The sequence below is a fragment of the Rhinolophus hipposideros genome (genome assembly GCF_964194185.1).
Source record: "Rhinolophus hipposideros genome assembly, chromosome: 17".
NCBI classification, from domain to species: domain Eukaryota; kingdom Metazoa; phylum Chordata; class Mammalia; order Chiroptera; family Rhinolophidae; genus Rhinolophus; species Rhinolophus hipposideros.
The window spans coordinates 40,873,983-40,888,289 of NC_138063.1; the positions used below are offsets into that span (position 1 = coordinate 40,873,983).

The following is a 14,307-nucleotide window of genomic DNA, read 5'->3' on the forward strand; positions in this document are numbered from 1 at the left end:
AAAATCTTCTCTGTAGGGGTGGAGTCAAATGTTCCTTCTCCTTTTTTCTTTCTTAATTCACACATCATACCAGAGAATTTATAGCACCGCTGAGAGTCAGAGCTGGATTAATGAAAGGAAAATTTAAAGAGACAGACTGAAAAAGAAGTTGAGCATGAGTTTAATTTCTTTTCTTGCGCAGGTTACATCGCTTTTTTTCTCTCTCTTTCCCTTTCATGGTGTGGAAGAGATTGAAAGGCTTGACCCTGGTATCAATTTGTGTTTTTTTCATGAGTGAACATAATTCTAATGGTGAGAGTGTTAAAACTGCACATCCCAGGTGCTTTGCCAAGGTGACTCGACTCTGAACCTGAGTGATTCTTCATTTGGTCCCAGCAGAAAAAGCCTCAGTAAATACTAAAGTGCAACAGACTGTTAAGCCCCCAATAAACTTACTCATATATATATTTTTGCCTCTTGATCTAAATATTCTCTTTTAAGAAAAAAAGTTTTTAAAGACTAACTATAAGTGTCTTTTTTTCATACAGAAAACTTCTCCTGCAAAGATTTGTAGGTAAGTTTAAAAATAAACAAACACACACACACACCTCTAAAATACAAGATTTAACCTGATTTTTAACTTGAATGATAAACTCTTTGTTGACGATTCATACCTGAGAGTTGACAGAGAAATTTATTATAAACTTTCAGCTCAATTTTGTCTCTTGTTCTAAAATTTACTATCTCTCTTTTTCCAAACTATTTTATTCCTAAGGCAAAAACAACCCATGCTAGATTTTAGTTGTTGATGCCCAAAACTTTACTAAGTGTTGTGCAATACTGATGGAAAATGAAAATGAAAACATGGAAAGCCATAAAATTTTAAAAATAATGTTTGTAGTTTATTGGGTTTTTAAGAATTCCCGTGGTGGAAAAAACACTGGCCTGTGAGTCCAGGGATCTGAGTTGTGATTCTGGGCCACAGCGAAATGTCGTCACCTCCCGTGCCTCAGTTTACTCAGCTGCAGGTCCCTATGGCCCAGGTGTGCTCTGACTGCTTCCTGCCTCCTCTACAGGAGCTACAAAGCTCAGTCCTGTAGATAGAAAACCAACAGAAATGCTTTGAAACTCGGATTTAGGACTTTTTGTTTCAGGTATTTCTGAACTTTCATCCAATCTTGTTTTTGCCTTTATTACAGGCTGCTACTTGAAAAAAAGAATCATCAGGACGCATCCTGTTTAAAAGATTAGCAGGTGTTAAAGAGAGGCATTAAAGCCCTCTAATACCTGATACAATCAGGTATTGCTCAAGGCCAAGTTTGGCTGCAAAGCAGGGCTGTCTCACACCTGGCTGTTCACCATCTTCCCTCAACCCCTAGGGGTTGTCTGTCTGAGGGGCTCTCTAATGCTCATTGCCTGCGGATGGGAAGTGTCCTATATGCTATAAAGCTTTCCACTGTAGGTAGACACTAAACCCATTAGGATTCTCCTCTTCTCCCACCTAAACCTCTTCTCCCGCCTATTCTTGTACAGTCCCAGAAAACTTTCCTGACACTTCCTTCCACTCACTCCACCCTTTGCTTCTGAGTCCCTCAGCAGTCCAAGTGCCTTGGAGTCTTTCATTTGTGTGTGTTCTTGGAAAGTTGGTGAGGCTGGAGAAAAAAATGTTGGTGGGCTGGAAAGGAGAACCTTCCTGTGCCTCGGATGTCCCATGTCGTTGTCCTGATGTTCCTGACATTCCCAGGCTGTGGGGCCTCAGCTCTGAGACTTCCTCTGTTACCAGTCCTCCTGCCTCAGCCAAAGCTAGTCTGTTGAGTACACAAGTACACGACTATACATGATGACAATTGTGAGGACTGTCGGGGTGTGGGTTTGTGGACAGAAGTGATTAGTATCACTATTGTCAGTATACTTAGGTTACAAATATCAGGTTGTTGTGTATTATGTTGTGTGGGGCAGCCTGCGGGGCCTTGGGTCCCGCTTCCCACAGAAGAACGCAGGACATGGTGAGGCCAAAAAGGAACACCCACGGAGCCATAGATAGGGGAGTCATACCACTATATTCTCGCTGGTGGCTGGGAGAGACACTCGCAGTAGTAGCCACACGATCCGCAGTCCGCCATTCACTTCTCTGCCTGCCAATCAACCAACCAATCAACCAGCCCAGCAGTTACATCAGTAGCCAGTTGGCTAACCAGTTGCAGCTGATGGCCAACCAATCACAGTTGATGGTCATTCACTATCCGAGCCAGCACTTCCCCACGCCAGGCGGAGAGCCTGGAAACTGCTCTCTGGGACTCTGTCCCCACAATTACATATATATGTATATATGAAATACAGAATTCTACATGTATATAGAATATATATTGGTGCGAAATGTCACATGACCAAGTCCTCTAAGAGTGGAAATGCTGTCTTCACTGATTCTGTTCATGCCTTTGATCCTTTGCTGCTTGTTGGCTAATGGAATGCTCAGTAGTAAATGGGCCCAACACTACATATTTTATTGCATTGTAAAATGGAAAGTGGGGGAGAGAGTATGTGATAATGTGGGTTTTGTGCTTTCTGGTGCCTTCTTTTAGGAGGAAAGAATGGGGAAAGCTAGAGGGCAAGACCTTTTGGTATATGAAACCCAGAAGAGATGTGCTAAAAACCAATGATTATTGAACCAAAAGATAACTCTAAATGGACTTTCTAATGAATGAGGGTAGCTTTCTGAAAATATCTATGATTGGCAATGTTACTTTTTTGTGCAAGAATTTTTTTTTTATTAGTTTCAGGTGTATAAAACAATGTACTAGTTGGACATTTACAACCCTCACAAAGTGACAACCCCCTCCCCCAACCTACCACCCCTCCGACATCGCACACAGCTGCCACAGTTCCAATGAACCCATTCTTTTGTGCAAAAATTTTTAAAAACCACTTTATTATGAACAGTTCTAAACACATAAAAGTAGACACGATAGTATGATGGTGCCCTATAAACCCATCACCCAGCTTCAACAATTTTCAACAAATGCCTCCACCCAATGCCTTACTTCAGCAAATCCCGGGCACCATAGCATTTCATCTGTAAATATTTCAGCATGTATAAGAGATTTTTATAATAAAACTTTTTATTTGGGAAAAAGGTTTAAACTTACAGAAACGTTGCAAGAACAATACAAGGAACTCCTATATATCTTTTACCTAGATTCACCCATTGCTAACATTTTTTGTGTTTGCTTTCTTCGTGTGTGTGTGTATACATATATATTACAAAATGGATGAGAATATATATAATTAGTCTTATTCTTTTCTTGACCATTTGAGAATAAGTTGCAGAGATCATGACTCTATCCCTAACCACTTTAAATGTATCTCCTAAAAATAAGAATATCTTGTATAAACAGTACGATTATTAAATTTAGAAAATCAATATCTTATACAATACTATTATCTAATATTGAGTTCGTGTTCAAATTTGGCCAATTATCCCAGTATTATCTTTTAAAGTCATCTTTTCTCCGAAAGATGTCTCTTTTGTATCCTTTAATCTGGAACAGTCCCTCTGCCTTTCACTGCCTTCACATTTTTGCAGTGTGTAAGTCCACTGTTTTGTGGACTGTCCTTAAATTTGAGTTTGTAGCAGTGTTTCCTCATGATTCAGTTCAGGAGATACATATTTGGCAGGAATGCCTCCTGAGTGACGTTGTGCCCTTCTCAGTACAGCATATCAGGAGTCACATGATGTAAATCTGTCCCATTACTGGAGACATTTAGTTTGATCATTTGGTTAAGGTGATGCCCAAAAGATTTTAATGTGTTTCCCGTGGTGTCTTCCTTTTCATAAGTGGCATAATGTTAGCCTGATTGCCCGTTTCCACTACTGTATTTTTGGGGATCTGTAGTTTAAAAAAACCTTTTATTATGTGTCACAGGCATACTGTTTTTCTCAAGTGAGTCTACTGTGTTTTTGTACATGTCCCGCAAATGCTGTCTCTGGGAAAATGACTAGCTGAGCACCAGAAAGGAGTTTATCAGTGGAGCACATAAGCAGTGGGGTTCTCTGAGGATGAACAGGGGAACTGGGCTTGGTCTCCTCCAAGCTGCAATCGCTGTAGTTCAACCTCCACATTCTCTGGGAAACTCTTTGAAGTTGAAAAGTGAAGCTGTGTGTTTTATTTCTCTCTCCGCAGTGCCCTCTTCCTCCTGGCTGCTGCAGGATGCCTTCCCTTCAATGACTCCCAGGTAAGTTTAGGCAAACGCATTTTGCCTTCCAAGTATCTGTTACTCTCTGAAGCCTGCATGCAAGAGCAGAATTTCCTAGACCTTCCTTTTAGAATCAGAATAACCCTGGCCAGAATAACAACGACATTTAAAGATTGTATCAGAATAACAAAGGCATTTAAAGCTTTCAAGCTTGGTCCCTTTTGGCCAGACCAACGCTTCTCCCCAAGGGTGCGGCAGTGTGCCCCATAGAGCCCTGGCCTCTGAGTGCTGTGGTGGGTGCCGTCTGTCCTCCGTATATGCCTGGAGATACTGAGGCCAGTGCCCAAGTGGCCCCAGCCTCATTCACTGAGGCATAGTTGATTTTTGTACTCTCATCCGCGGAGTGATTTTTATTTTGTTATCCTGTTTTTCTGTGTTAGGCACTGAGGACCCCCCCACCCCCCACCCCCAGTAGTCATCTCATGGCTGAGTCTTTTTCTTTCTCTTCTTCCCTAGCATTTATTAAGTCCCCATTTAAGTGTCAGGCACTGAGACAGGCTTTGGAGGCACAAAGAAGAAGAATTGCCCTCCTTCAGACAGAAGTTGGAGTCTAATCTGAGCAAACGGGAGGAGCACAGATGATAAACAGATAATTATAACACAAGGAGGCCGGGCTCTGTCCCGGAAGGTTTGGGGTGCTGTGAGGCACCTAAGAAGATGTGGGGACTCACGAAGTAGGATCAGCTAACAATTATAGGGAGCCTGCTATGTGCCAGGTTCTGTGCCAATGCTTTATGTGCCTCATTTTATTTAAAATATCACAACAATTCCACAAGGGTAGGGACTACTATTATCTCCATTTCATAGCCAAGGAATAATGAGGCCCAAAAGGTCACCAGCTAACAAATAAATGGGGATTTTAGAATTTAATGCAGATATTTCTGATGCGAGAGCCAGGCTCTGCTTACTGGACCTAAATATTGAAGGCTAAAGCATTAGCCAGGAGGAGAAAGCAGGTGTGGGTGAAGTCCTGCAAGTGTCCTAAGTATTCTGGGATTTAACTTGGTTGAGCACCACCTGTGTATGTGTGTGCTCCTATGCTAATTCCTGCCTTCCTGGAATTTACAATCGAGTGGGGGTGGAGATAAAGACAGGAAATAAGTATGGAGACTGATACGGAAGGGAAGATGAGAGGCTGAGCTGGTGGGGGGAGGCATTCATGCTTGAGGAAGTGCAAGTTCTCTTGCTCTGGAGAGTGGGCAATAGATGGGACTGGCGGGGTTTACAGAGGCTTGTCATAGAGATCCTTCGGTGTCATGAATTTAGATTTTATCCTAAAGTCACTGGGGATTGTTGAATGATTTTAAGCAATAGGTGACACCATCCGATTAGCTCTTTAGAGATCCAGTGTGAGGGTAGTGTGGGATGGAGAAAGGGATGCTGGAGGCCGAGAGCATATTAGGAAGATGTCATAGGCAACTGGGTAAGAAAAGAGGAGGGACCGACCCAAGACCCCAGAAGTCTGTGTAGGTACCCCTGCTTGGCATTGTGCGTCAGCGTTTAGCGTTTCTGGTCACCATGCTGGTTTCTGTTTGTACCTAAAGCCATTTTTGTTTTTAATCCTGTATTACAGTTTGATCCAGATGGATATTTCTGGGCTGTAATTCACTTATTCTGCGTTGGTAAGTTTTAAAAGAATGCTTATTTAAATAAGTGAGGCTTATTATTTAGACCTTAATGTATATCCACTTTTTAGTGACTCTGGACAACAGGAAGATTAAATGCAACCTGTCAGGGTTAAAATTAAATGGGCGTTTTCTGGTTTGATTTTCCTGGTTTGGACTTTTCCTCAAATGTTTCCATTTCCAGTGTAGTCTCCTCTTTTTCGTGACAAACATTCATTAACTCACCACCGTTTGGGCTCTGCTTGCTCAAGTCCACTTGTGGAATGCTGGTTGGCTTTCTCTAAAAATGGTGGGAAGAGATCCAAAAGTTTGTGTCAAAGACACTCATCAGTATACCAAAAAAAAAAAAAAAAAAAATGTAACTGGGAGAAATGAAAGGACCATCTGATTATATTTCAGATCATACTTTGAATGTTTTTTGTCTGTAGTCCTAGGGGAAAAATACAGCGCCCTGACTTTGTTACACACTGTTCAGAAATCCAATGGTGTTTCTCTTTCTCCTGCTCACCATGCAAAGGAAACCAACAGCTTCCTGTTAATCGTATCCTTCTGTTGGTCACAAGCCTTCCCACCCAGCACTCTCTGTACTAACCAGCGTTATCATGGGGGATTATGCAATTCTCTTCCTTGAAAACCTCCAAAGTGTTGTTGGTTGCCCCCTGGTGGCTCTGGGGAAATCCTTGTAGGAAGAGGGTTTCTTCTCCAGGAGGATTTTGTGCTTCCCTGGAAATGGAGGCAGCCGGTGAGGCAGAATGCCCTGTGCCAGTAAACACGTTTTGCTTCATTTTCAGGGGCTTATAGGATACTACAGAAATCCCAGAAATCCAATGCATTAAGGTAAACTTTTAAAGTTTGGTGAGTTGTTATTTGGTTTAGGAAAGAGGTGAGACCCACGGTGTCATGAGCTACTTCTGTTCCACCAGAGACTCTGCAAGTCTGGGTTGCAGTGGGGGCAGCAGGCTCTGCCCAGGAGCCCTTTGTCTTTCTGTTGAGATGGTCCAGGCTGGGTCCAGCAGGACCTGAAACATGCCAGTCCACAGCGACGCGTGAAGAGCAGGGGAGTTTCGGCCCTCTTCCTTCAGGGGCAGCCATTTAGGTGACGTTTTTATAAAAATTATGTGACCATCTGTTTTGGGCCCCTTTACTTCCTCCAGCTCAAGGGTACAACTTTTTTTTCTTGTTTCCCCAGCCCCTTTCTAATTTAACTAAGTTAAGACCCAGAAGTCTCCCCAGGCAGTAGCTCTGTTCTGGAGTAAAATGAGGCCTTTGTTGTGGGCAGTCAATGGACCAGCCTTGACAAATGTAAATGAAAAGAGAATTCAGGCCTTGGTTGGGCTGGAGCTGTGACGTGGGAGCCTCTGGACTAGCCTTAGCCTGCTGGCTGCTGGCTTACGGGCTGCCTGAAGGACTAAAGAGAAAAGGTCTGAAGGGAATGACTCCTGGGAGAATAAGTCCTCTGAGGATGTGTGGCTTTGGGTCCCTATAGTAACTCTTGTTCTTTTAGCAAGTGTTTATGCAGCAAAGGCCAGTAGAGTTGCCAGATAAGATACAGGAGGCCCAGTTAAATTTGAATTACAGTTAAGGGGTGAATAACTTTTTTTAGGGTAAGTATATCCCATGCAATATTTGGAGCATACTTATACTAAAACATTATTCTTTACCTGAAATTCAGATTTTGTTAAATATGATAGCCCTAGAAGGTGGTCCAGTGTCCTGAGGTAGTCGGCACTCCATTAAAGTGGCAAATGAACACATAAGAAATAATCAGCCACAAGTGAAAATGTGTGTGATAGTACCAAACTAGAAAATGGTTTTTAAAAATGAGCCAGGAACTAGTTTTGAGTATACACTTCATACTATTTATTGGTAATTTATAAATGTAATAACTTATACATAGATATAATTTATTAATGTAAGATAATGATGATTTTGTGTATGTAAAACACTTTTATTATTTCACATTTTACCTTTTTTTTTTCTCATTCTTTAGTGACATCGACCAGCAGTACTTAAACTATATATTCAGGTAAAATATAATTTACATTTTCAAAGAGTAACTCATATCCTACTAGAGCTAATGGATTTTTATTTTCCAATAATATTTTGATTAGGAACTTCTGAGCCAATATTGCCTGCCAGGAAGGCAAACTAAATAATTTGTGAGATAACTGAAGTTGAGGAAACCAAATAGCAGTCCTGCCCTTAGACCTGACAAGAGGGGCCCGTCTGGCCCCACACTTTGGAAGGCCATGTCTCTACCCATGGGATATGGAATCTTGAAGACTAAGGGGATTTTTTTCCCCAGCGCCCACAACCTCTCTTCTAGCTTAGGCCCCAGAATTCCCTACTCAGGTGGTCCGGAGCTCTATTCCTACGCCTCCCTGGGTCTGTTTCCCAGCTCATTCCGAGACCCAAAGGTGTCCAAAGAAAGGTTGTTCGAGGGAGGGATGTGGCTGGAGGGTGGACATGCAGGCTGAGGTGTCAACACACAAGTGTGTGAAGCCCTCGGGGTACAGGATGGAGCCTGGGGTGGGAAGAGAAGGGGGCACATTAGGACCGCAGCCAGAGGCTGGATGTCCCCATGCTGCCACATTCTGACATGAAGCTCCAAGGACTCCAAGAATTGTAAATTTTAATCTGAACTTTCAGATTGTTTTGAAGGTATATTTGTTCAGGTAGAATGAAGTTTGAGGCTTGATTTATAATATTTAAATGTGGTATATGGATTTCCATTTGTACTGTTACCCTAAGCCAAGCAAAACATAGGGGTCTGACCACTAACTGGAATAGCTGGGGAGCATGCTTTGGATTTTGGTAGTCTCCGACTGTGTACTGCAGGACCTAATTGAGAAGCAGGGTGAGATTTGCTGTTGGGAACCCCAGTTTACCTAACGCAGCAACCTTCAGTAGAGAACACCAAGGTTGGAGAGGTGCCTCTCAGCATTTGGTCATGCTGATTTCTGGAGGAAGTTACTCGGCTGAAAGTGTTCAACATGAGCTACATTTTCCATTTGCAGATAAAGCTCATAAATATCTTAGTAGTTATTAAAACACCTTTTTAATAGCGAGAATCACCCCAAGCACGGCTGAGGCCTCTTTTGTGCTCAGCTGAAAGCAATCATTATGTCCATTCTGCCCAGACACACCAGCTGCCTTTTCAAGAGACTCTTATGACATTGGGCCCCTTGAGGCATTTCTTTTTCTCCACAGAACTTACAGCCAACAGGAGCAACAGAAGAATAAGGGAATAGAAAAATGAGCCTTTGTGACCCTCACCTAGTTCCCCTCCCTCCCTCCTTCCAGCTCCTTCACTCTGGGTGAGGACGTTCACTTCCGGGGAGCCTGGTGCTGGAGGCTTCCTGGCTGAGCCCAACGCCGAGCCCTTGGCTAAAGCCACTATTCTATTCCAAGTCTTTTTTCAGTACAAGTGAGGAAGATGTATGAATCAGAAAGAGGGCTGCTATTCAATTTTCCACGGGCCCTGGACACTGAGGGCATCAGCACTCAGAGATCTGTGCTTGTAGGTGCTGGCCTGGAGCGTGGCCTGCCAGGGCCAATGACTGATTTGATCTCTTCATTTTTTTGAGATAGACAAGTAGTTGGATGGTTCTTAACGTTGGCACGTACCACTATTTTCTTGAGGAGGTATTTGCCTCCTGACCCTGACTCTTTGGGGTTTCTTATATAGATAGAGGTCTAAGGCTCATAGTAGAGGGGAAAGGATGAAGGAAAGAGTAAAGAAAGAAGTTATGTATGGGGCTGAACGTAGATGGAATGTTTAAAAATGGTATGGCTTTGATCAGAATTTTGAGGAATTTAGGTAATTTATGAGGAATGCATATTATTTGATGTACACCTAGCACCACTTTTTAACATAAGCAGACACTAGTCTCTGTTCATCTATCAAATAGAAAATTACCATAATGTTCCCTGCTCATATCCCACCTCCTTTTTTTGCAGTTGAAAGTGTGTGTGTGTGTGTGTGTGTGTGTGTGTGTGTGTGTGAAAGGGAAATAGATATTCTCTCGGGTATGACTTGTGAAACAGAAAAAAATGTGTTGGCATTTAGCCTGTAGAGATTATATTTTTTTCATATTTCCCCATTTTATTTCCCATGAGCACAGGAATGTTTTCTGTTTTGTTCCCCAAATTAGAACAGTACCTGGCACTTACTAGGCACTCAATAAATATTTGTTGAGTGAATGAATTTAAAAGCTCTGCTGTTTATCTTGCATGATATGCCTTTTATATTGGTATAATTTCTTCATTAAAGTTTACATATAATATGTAATCTTAGTACTATCGGGGGCTTCAAGTTACATTTCTCTTCAAACATACCCCCACCACAAACACACCTAAAAGTGATTAATTGCAATTCAGAAAACATGTGGCACACCTGCTGTACATCTGGCCCTGATAGGCAGAGATGAATAAAATGTGGTTCTTGCCCCCGAGGAGGGCACAGTGTACAAATTAGGAGTGGTGTAACACTATATTTGCAAACTTCAAACAGGGATTAGCGCCCAACTGTTTCATGTAATTATTTCTTCTTATTTTTACTCCCTAATATTTTATTTCAGGGTCACTCTTTCGGGTGATGCCAATGATGGGATTTAGGGTATCATGGCAAGCCCTGGGAGATATTTGGGGATGGAATATCCTCCCACAGGAGCAATAACTTCTACTGCTGAAGTTATAACCAAAAGGGGATCCAGTGAGATAAAATAATGGAGTATGTGTTTACCAAAGAAAGAAGAGACGGCAAGCAAAGGACAGACAGTCCCTAGTCTCGTTAGTAGTGTGTGTGGTTTCTATAGCTCCATGTAAACCCTGTCGTACAAACCTGCAATTTCTGAGTAGCCAGACATGTGGCTATTCTCTATGCTTCTTTCTGAGCCTCCTCTCCCTCTGCCTCTTTCCATCAGATAACCTGTGCTTTAGAGATAGAACAAAGGAAGAGCCTGAGAAAAACAGAAATGGTGCCAGGGAATAACCCAGAGCGGGCAGGGCGGACGAGCTAGCAGTGGTTTCCCTCTTTAGAACTGTCCTCTTCCACACTGTCTACAATGTCACCCACTAGAGATTTGCTGCTATGGTTCTCAGTCCTAGTGCTCTTTAGAGCCCCAGGGGCCATAACAAGGTAAAACAACTAATGCCTGGACCATACGCTCGGAAATTCTAACTTAGGCCCAGATGTTGGGCTACTCTGATGTGCACTGAGGGTTAAGAATCAGAGTAGGCCATCCAGCACTTAAAAAAAAAAAAAATTCTCCCATACTTGTAAAAGTATTATTTCTAAAACGTTTCATAAAAAGTTTTATTTCTAACCTTGAACTGGATCAGCTGCCTGGATGGCACGGAGTTGTGATGGAAGAGTATAGAAGGAGGGCTTAGAGAAGTGTGAAGACGCCACGCACAGGCACTGGAAGATGGGAGATGCTTCCAGAGAGGAAGATGGGAGGGAGCCGAGGATGAATACGACCCACATACGAGGAATGCTCCTCCATCTCCTTTTCATCCTTTTTGGTATCAATTGCAAAACAGTCTAGGTCGTTTTTTAGCCACATGGTGAGTGGGATGGATCGTTTTGTGGGTTACCTTCTTGGACTTCTGTGCAGTTAATTTTGTGGCAAAAATCGACTTATCTCCCACTCAGTAGCTAGCTTTTAGAGTGCAGCCTTTGTAATTTTGAGACTGCTTTGTTTCGCTTACAAATACTCTGTAGAGTAGGTGCTCATGACATTCCCTGGCAGCATGGCTGACCCGACGAGTGGGGCAGGCATCCTCCGTCCCTGGCAGGGTAGATTCAACCCTCTTGCCAAAACCTGAGGCATTTCAAGAGATTCTCAGTCTCTCACTGAGGAGGTGGATTTAGGCGGAAAGAGATCAGTCAGTGCAGATTAGGCTGATTTCACTATTTCTAAGTAGAATGGTTGGACATGTATATTGTTTTCTCAGTGCCAGAGAAGCTTTCTTCACTACTCTGCTGTTTCTTTTCCAGTGTGGTACTCCTGGCATTTGCATCTCATCCCACAGGTAAACATCATTTTGTTTGTTTGTTTGTTTGTTTGTCTGTTTGTTTTTCATTGCCCATTCAGTGCCGTGCTCTGACCTGGTTGTATCTCTAAGGGACATTTTATAAAAGAACGTGGTTACCTTCCAGGATGTCAAACTCAGGCATTAGAAACAGCCCACAGACTTGAAACTGTTCTTAGTAACCCATTCTAGAGTTATTGCCCAGGAATTTCTTGAAGTTTGTTGTGTATGTTTTCATCTGATGCAATCTGAGACGCACAGACAGGTTTCATAGCTACCGAGTAAACTAGTGCTTGCATTGTTTTCTAATTCTTTCTTCAAGCATCCAGAATTGCTTTTCGGTTCTAGTGCTAAAGGATTTGGTGAAAAAGTTCAAATTCACCTTATTTCTAACTGATATCTTTTTATACATTTTTATCATTTGCTATCATCTAATCTTCATCATTCCTGATGAAAGAAGTCAAGTTTTAAAACTTATGTTTACCCTGTTGCTGCCTTAATTACTCTCTAGTTGTTTTTCAGATTCAGGAATTACCCACAATAACACTATTCCACTGTGGTTTTTCACTCTGAAAAGTTTTGAAGTTGATGCCAAAGATAAAGCAATCATATGAAGTGTGGTATGGCTGAAAATACATGTTTTCTTGGCCATGCTCCTTCAACTGTTTATTGACCATTTGTTATGCAGAAAGCATTTTCCAAACCTTCAGGGGCTCAGTTCTCTTATCTGGAAAATGAGAAAAGTGGATTGGATTATTTCTAAAGTCCCTTCTAGCTCTCATGCCCAAAACAATGACAGCTTTCTACGGGTGTTTTTAGCTGCTTCAGACTATTTGACTTCATATCCTTAGGGAACTGTGGGTAGTAACTTGGGTAATGTTTCTAGATTGTATTTGACATATCCAAACCCATGTCTCATAAGGATAGTTTGAATTACTTTTCTCTTAATGAATCATTTATGCTAGAAAAAGATATTTGCAAGGAGAATCAATTTTCTTACAAATTAGATTTTAAGTTCAAAACAGAATGGACATTGGACATCAGACGCTTACCTGCCAGTCCTTCTCTTTGATCACATCGTGTGGTGAGTGATTCAGGGAAGGTCTGTGGCAGGCAGCTCAGGGAGTAGTAAAGCCTGTGAGTTTCATCAGAGAGAGGCTTGGTACTGGAAGGATTCCTGGCTGCGTCTTTGGTTTGTTGCAGTTTTCATTTCAGGTAGCTGAGGTGGTATCTTTGAAGAGACCAGGTATAGAGCGCTGGCTTCTGAGAAGGATTTTGCTGGACTGATGAGCCTGTCAATGACTCTGGTGTCAATAGCAGAGGCGGCCTTCGCTTTTCTTGCTGTCAGTAGATGAGGCTCCCCAGTGAAGTCCTGCGGGCTTTGGCAGCCATCACAGCAGGACTCTGGCAAAGGCACTGGGGAAGGTGGGTGTGGGGTTCTGTATATGCTGGTGGCAGCTTCCAGCAGAAGCTGGTGATTTCCATCTATACCAGCACTAAGTTCAGTATCTAACCCATGAGCATACTACACCTACTACTATGTGTATTAAGTAATATAAAGGCACTCTTTTTATAAAAAGGGCTCTGTGTGGTCACCATGAACACATTGTTGCTTTCCTATAGAACTATTACACATTGTGTGTCAAGGTACCTTAACCGACAGGTATGTCTGTTTCTCCTTTCACCTCCTATTAGTGGAGCGCCATTGACTTGAAACTTTGGTAGATCTGGGGTTAGTCCTTGAGTGCCTGCCTTGATGAGGACTATTGAGTAACAGAACAATCTTGGCTAGAGTAGGGAAGCTGCTTGTAAAATCCACATGAAAAGAGACTCTTCAGGCTTTTTAAGAAATGAAATATAGTTGACATTTAACATTGTATTTGTTTTAGGTGTACAACATACATGATTTGGTATGTGTATATATTGTAAAATGATCGCCATACTAAGTTAACATCCATCACCACACATAGTTACAGGGTTTTTTTTCTTATGATGAGAGCTTTTGAGATCTACTATCTTATCAACTTTCAAATATACAATACAGTATTGTGGGGTTCTTTTTATTATTAGTTTCAGGTGTATAAAACAACATAATAATTAGACATTTACACACTACAATACAGTATTGTTAACTATACTTACCTCACTGTACATTACATCTCCAGGATTTATTTATCTTATACCTGGAAGTTTGTACCTTTTGACCACCTTCACTCATTTCACCCACCTCCCATCCCTCACTTCTGGCAACCACCAATCTCTTCTCATTATGGGAATATGCTATGTTTTCTTTATCTATTCACCTGTTGATGCTCATCTGGGCTGTTCCCAGGTTTTGGGCTGTCATGAATAAAGCTTCTGTGAACATCCTTATACAAGGCTTTTTGTGGATTTATGTTTTTCTATCTCTTGG

The 14,307-nt window shown here is 42.0% G+C and overlaps 1 protein-coding gene across 7 annotated transcripts in view; it reads left to right on the forward strand.

Annotated features, from left to right (window-relative positions):
• TMEM241 (transmembrane protein 241) overlaps nt 1-14,307 on the forward strand; it is a 133,039-nt gene that overhangs the window by 39,642 nt on the left and 79,090 nt on the right. For 6 of the 7 annotated variants that reach the window (XR_013995284.1, XM_081078764.1, XM_081078763.1 and 3 more), the window contains exons 6-11: nt 528-553; nt 4,161-4,212; nt 5,807-5,855; nt 6,650-6,695; nt 7,849-7,884; nt 11,860-11,894. Coding sequence is in view for 6 of the 7 variants with exons in the window: in XM_081078764.1 (XP_080934890.1) it covers nt 528-553; nt 4,161-4,212; nt 5,807-5,855; nt 6,650-6,695; nt 7,849-7,884; nt 11,860-11,894 (244 nt within the window). In the remaining variant the exon portion in view is untranslated. The remainder of the gene's footprint in view (nt 1-527; nt 554-4,160; nt 4,213-5,806; nt 5,856-6,649; nt 6,696-7,848; nt 7,885-11,859; nt 11,895-14,307) is intronic. The other variant, XM_081078767.1, reaches the window with a different exon arrangement.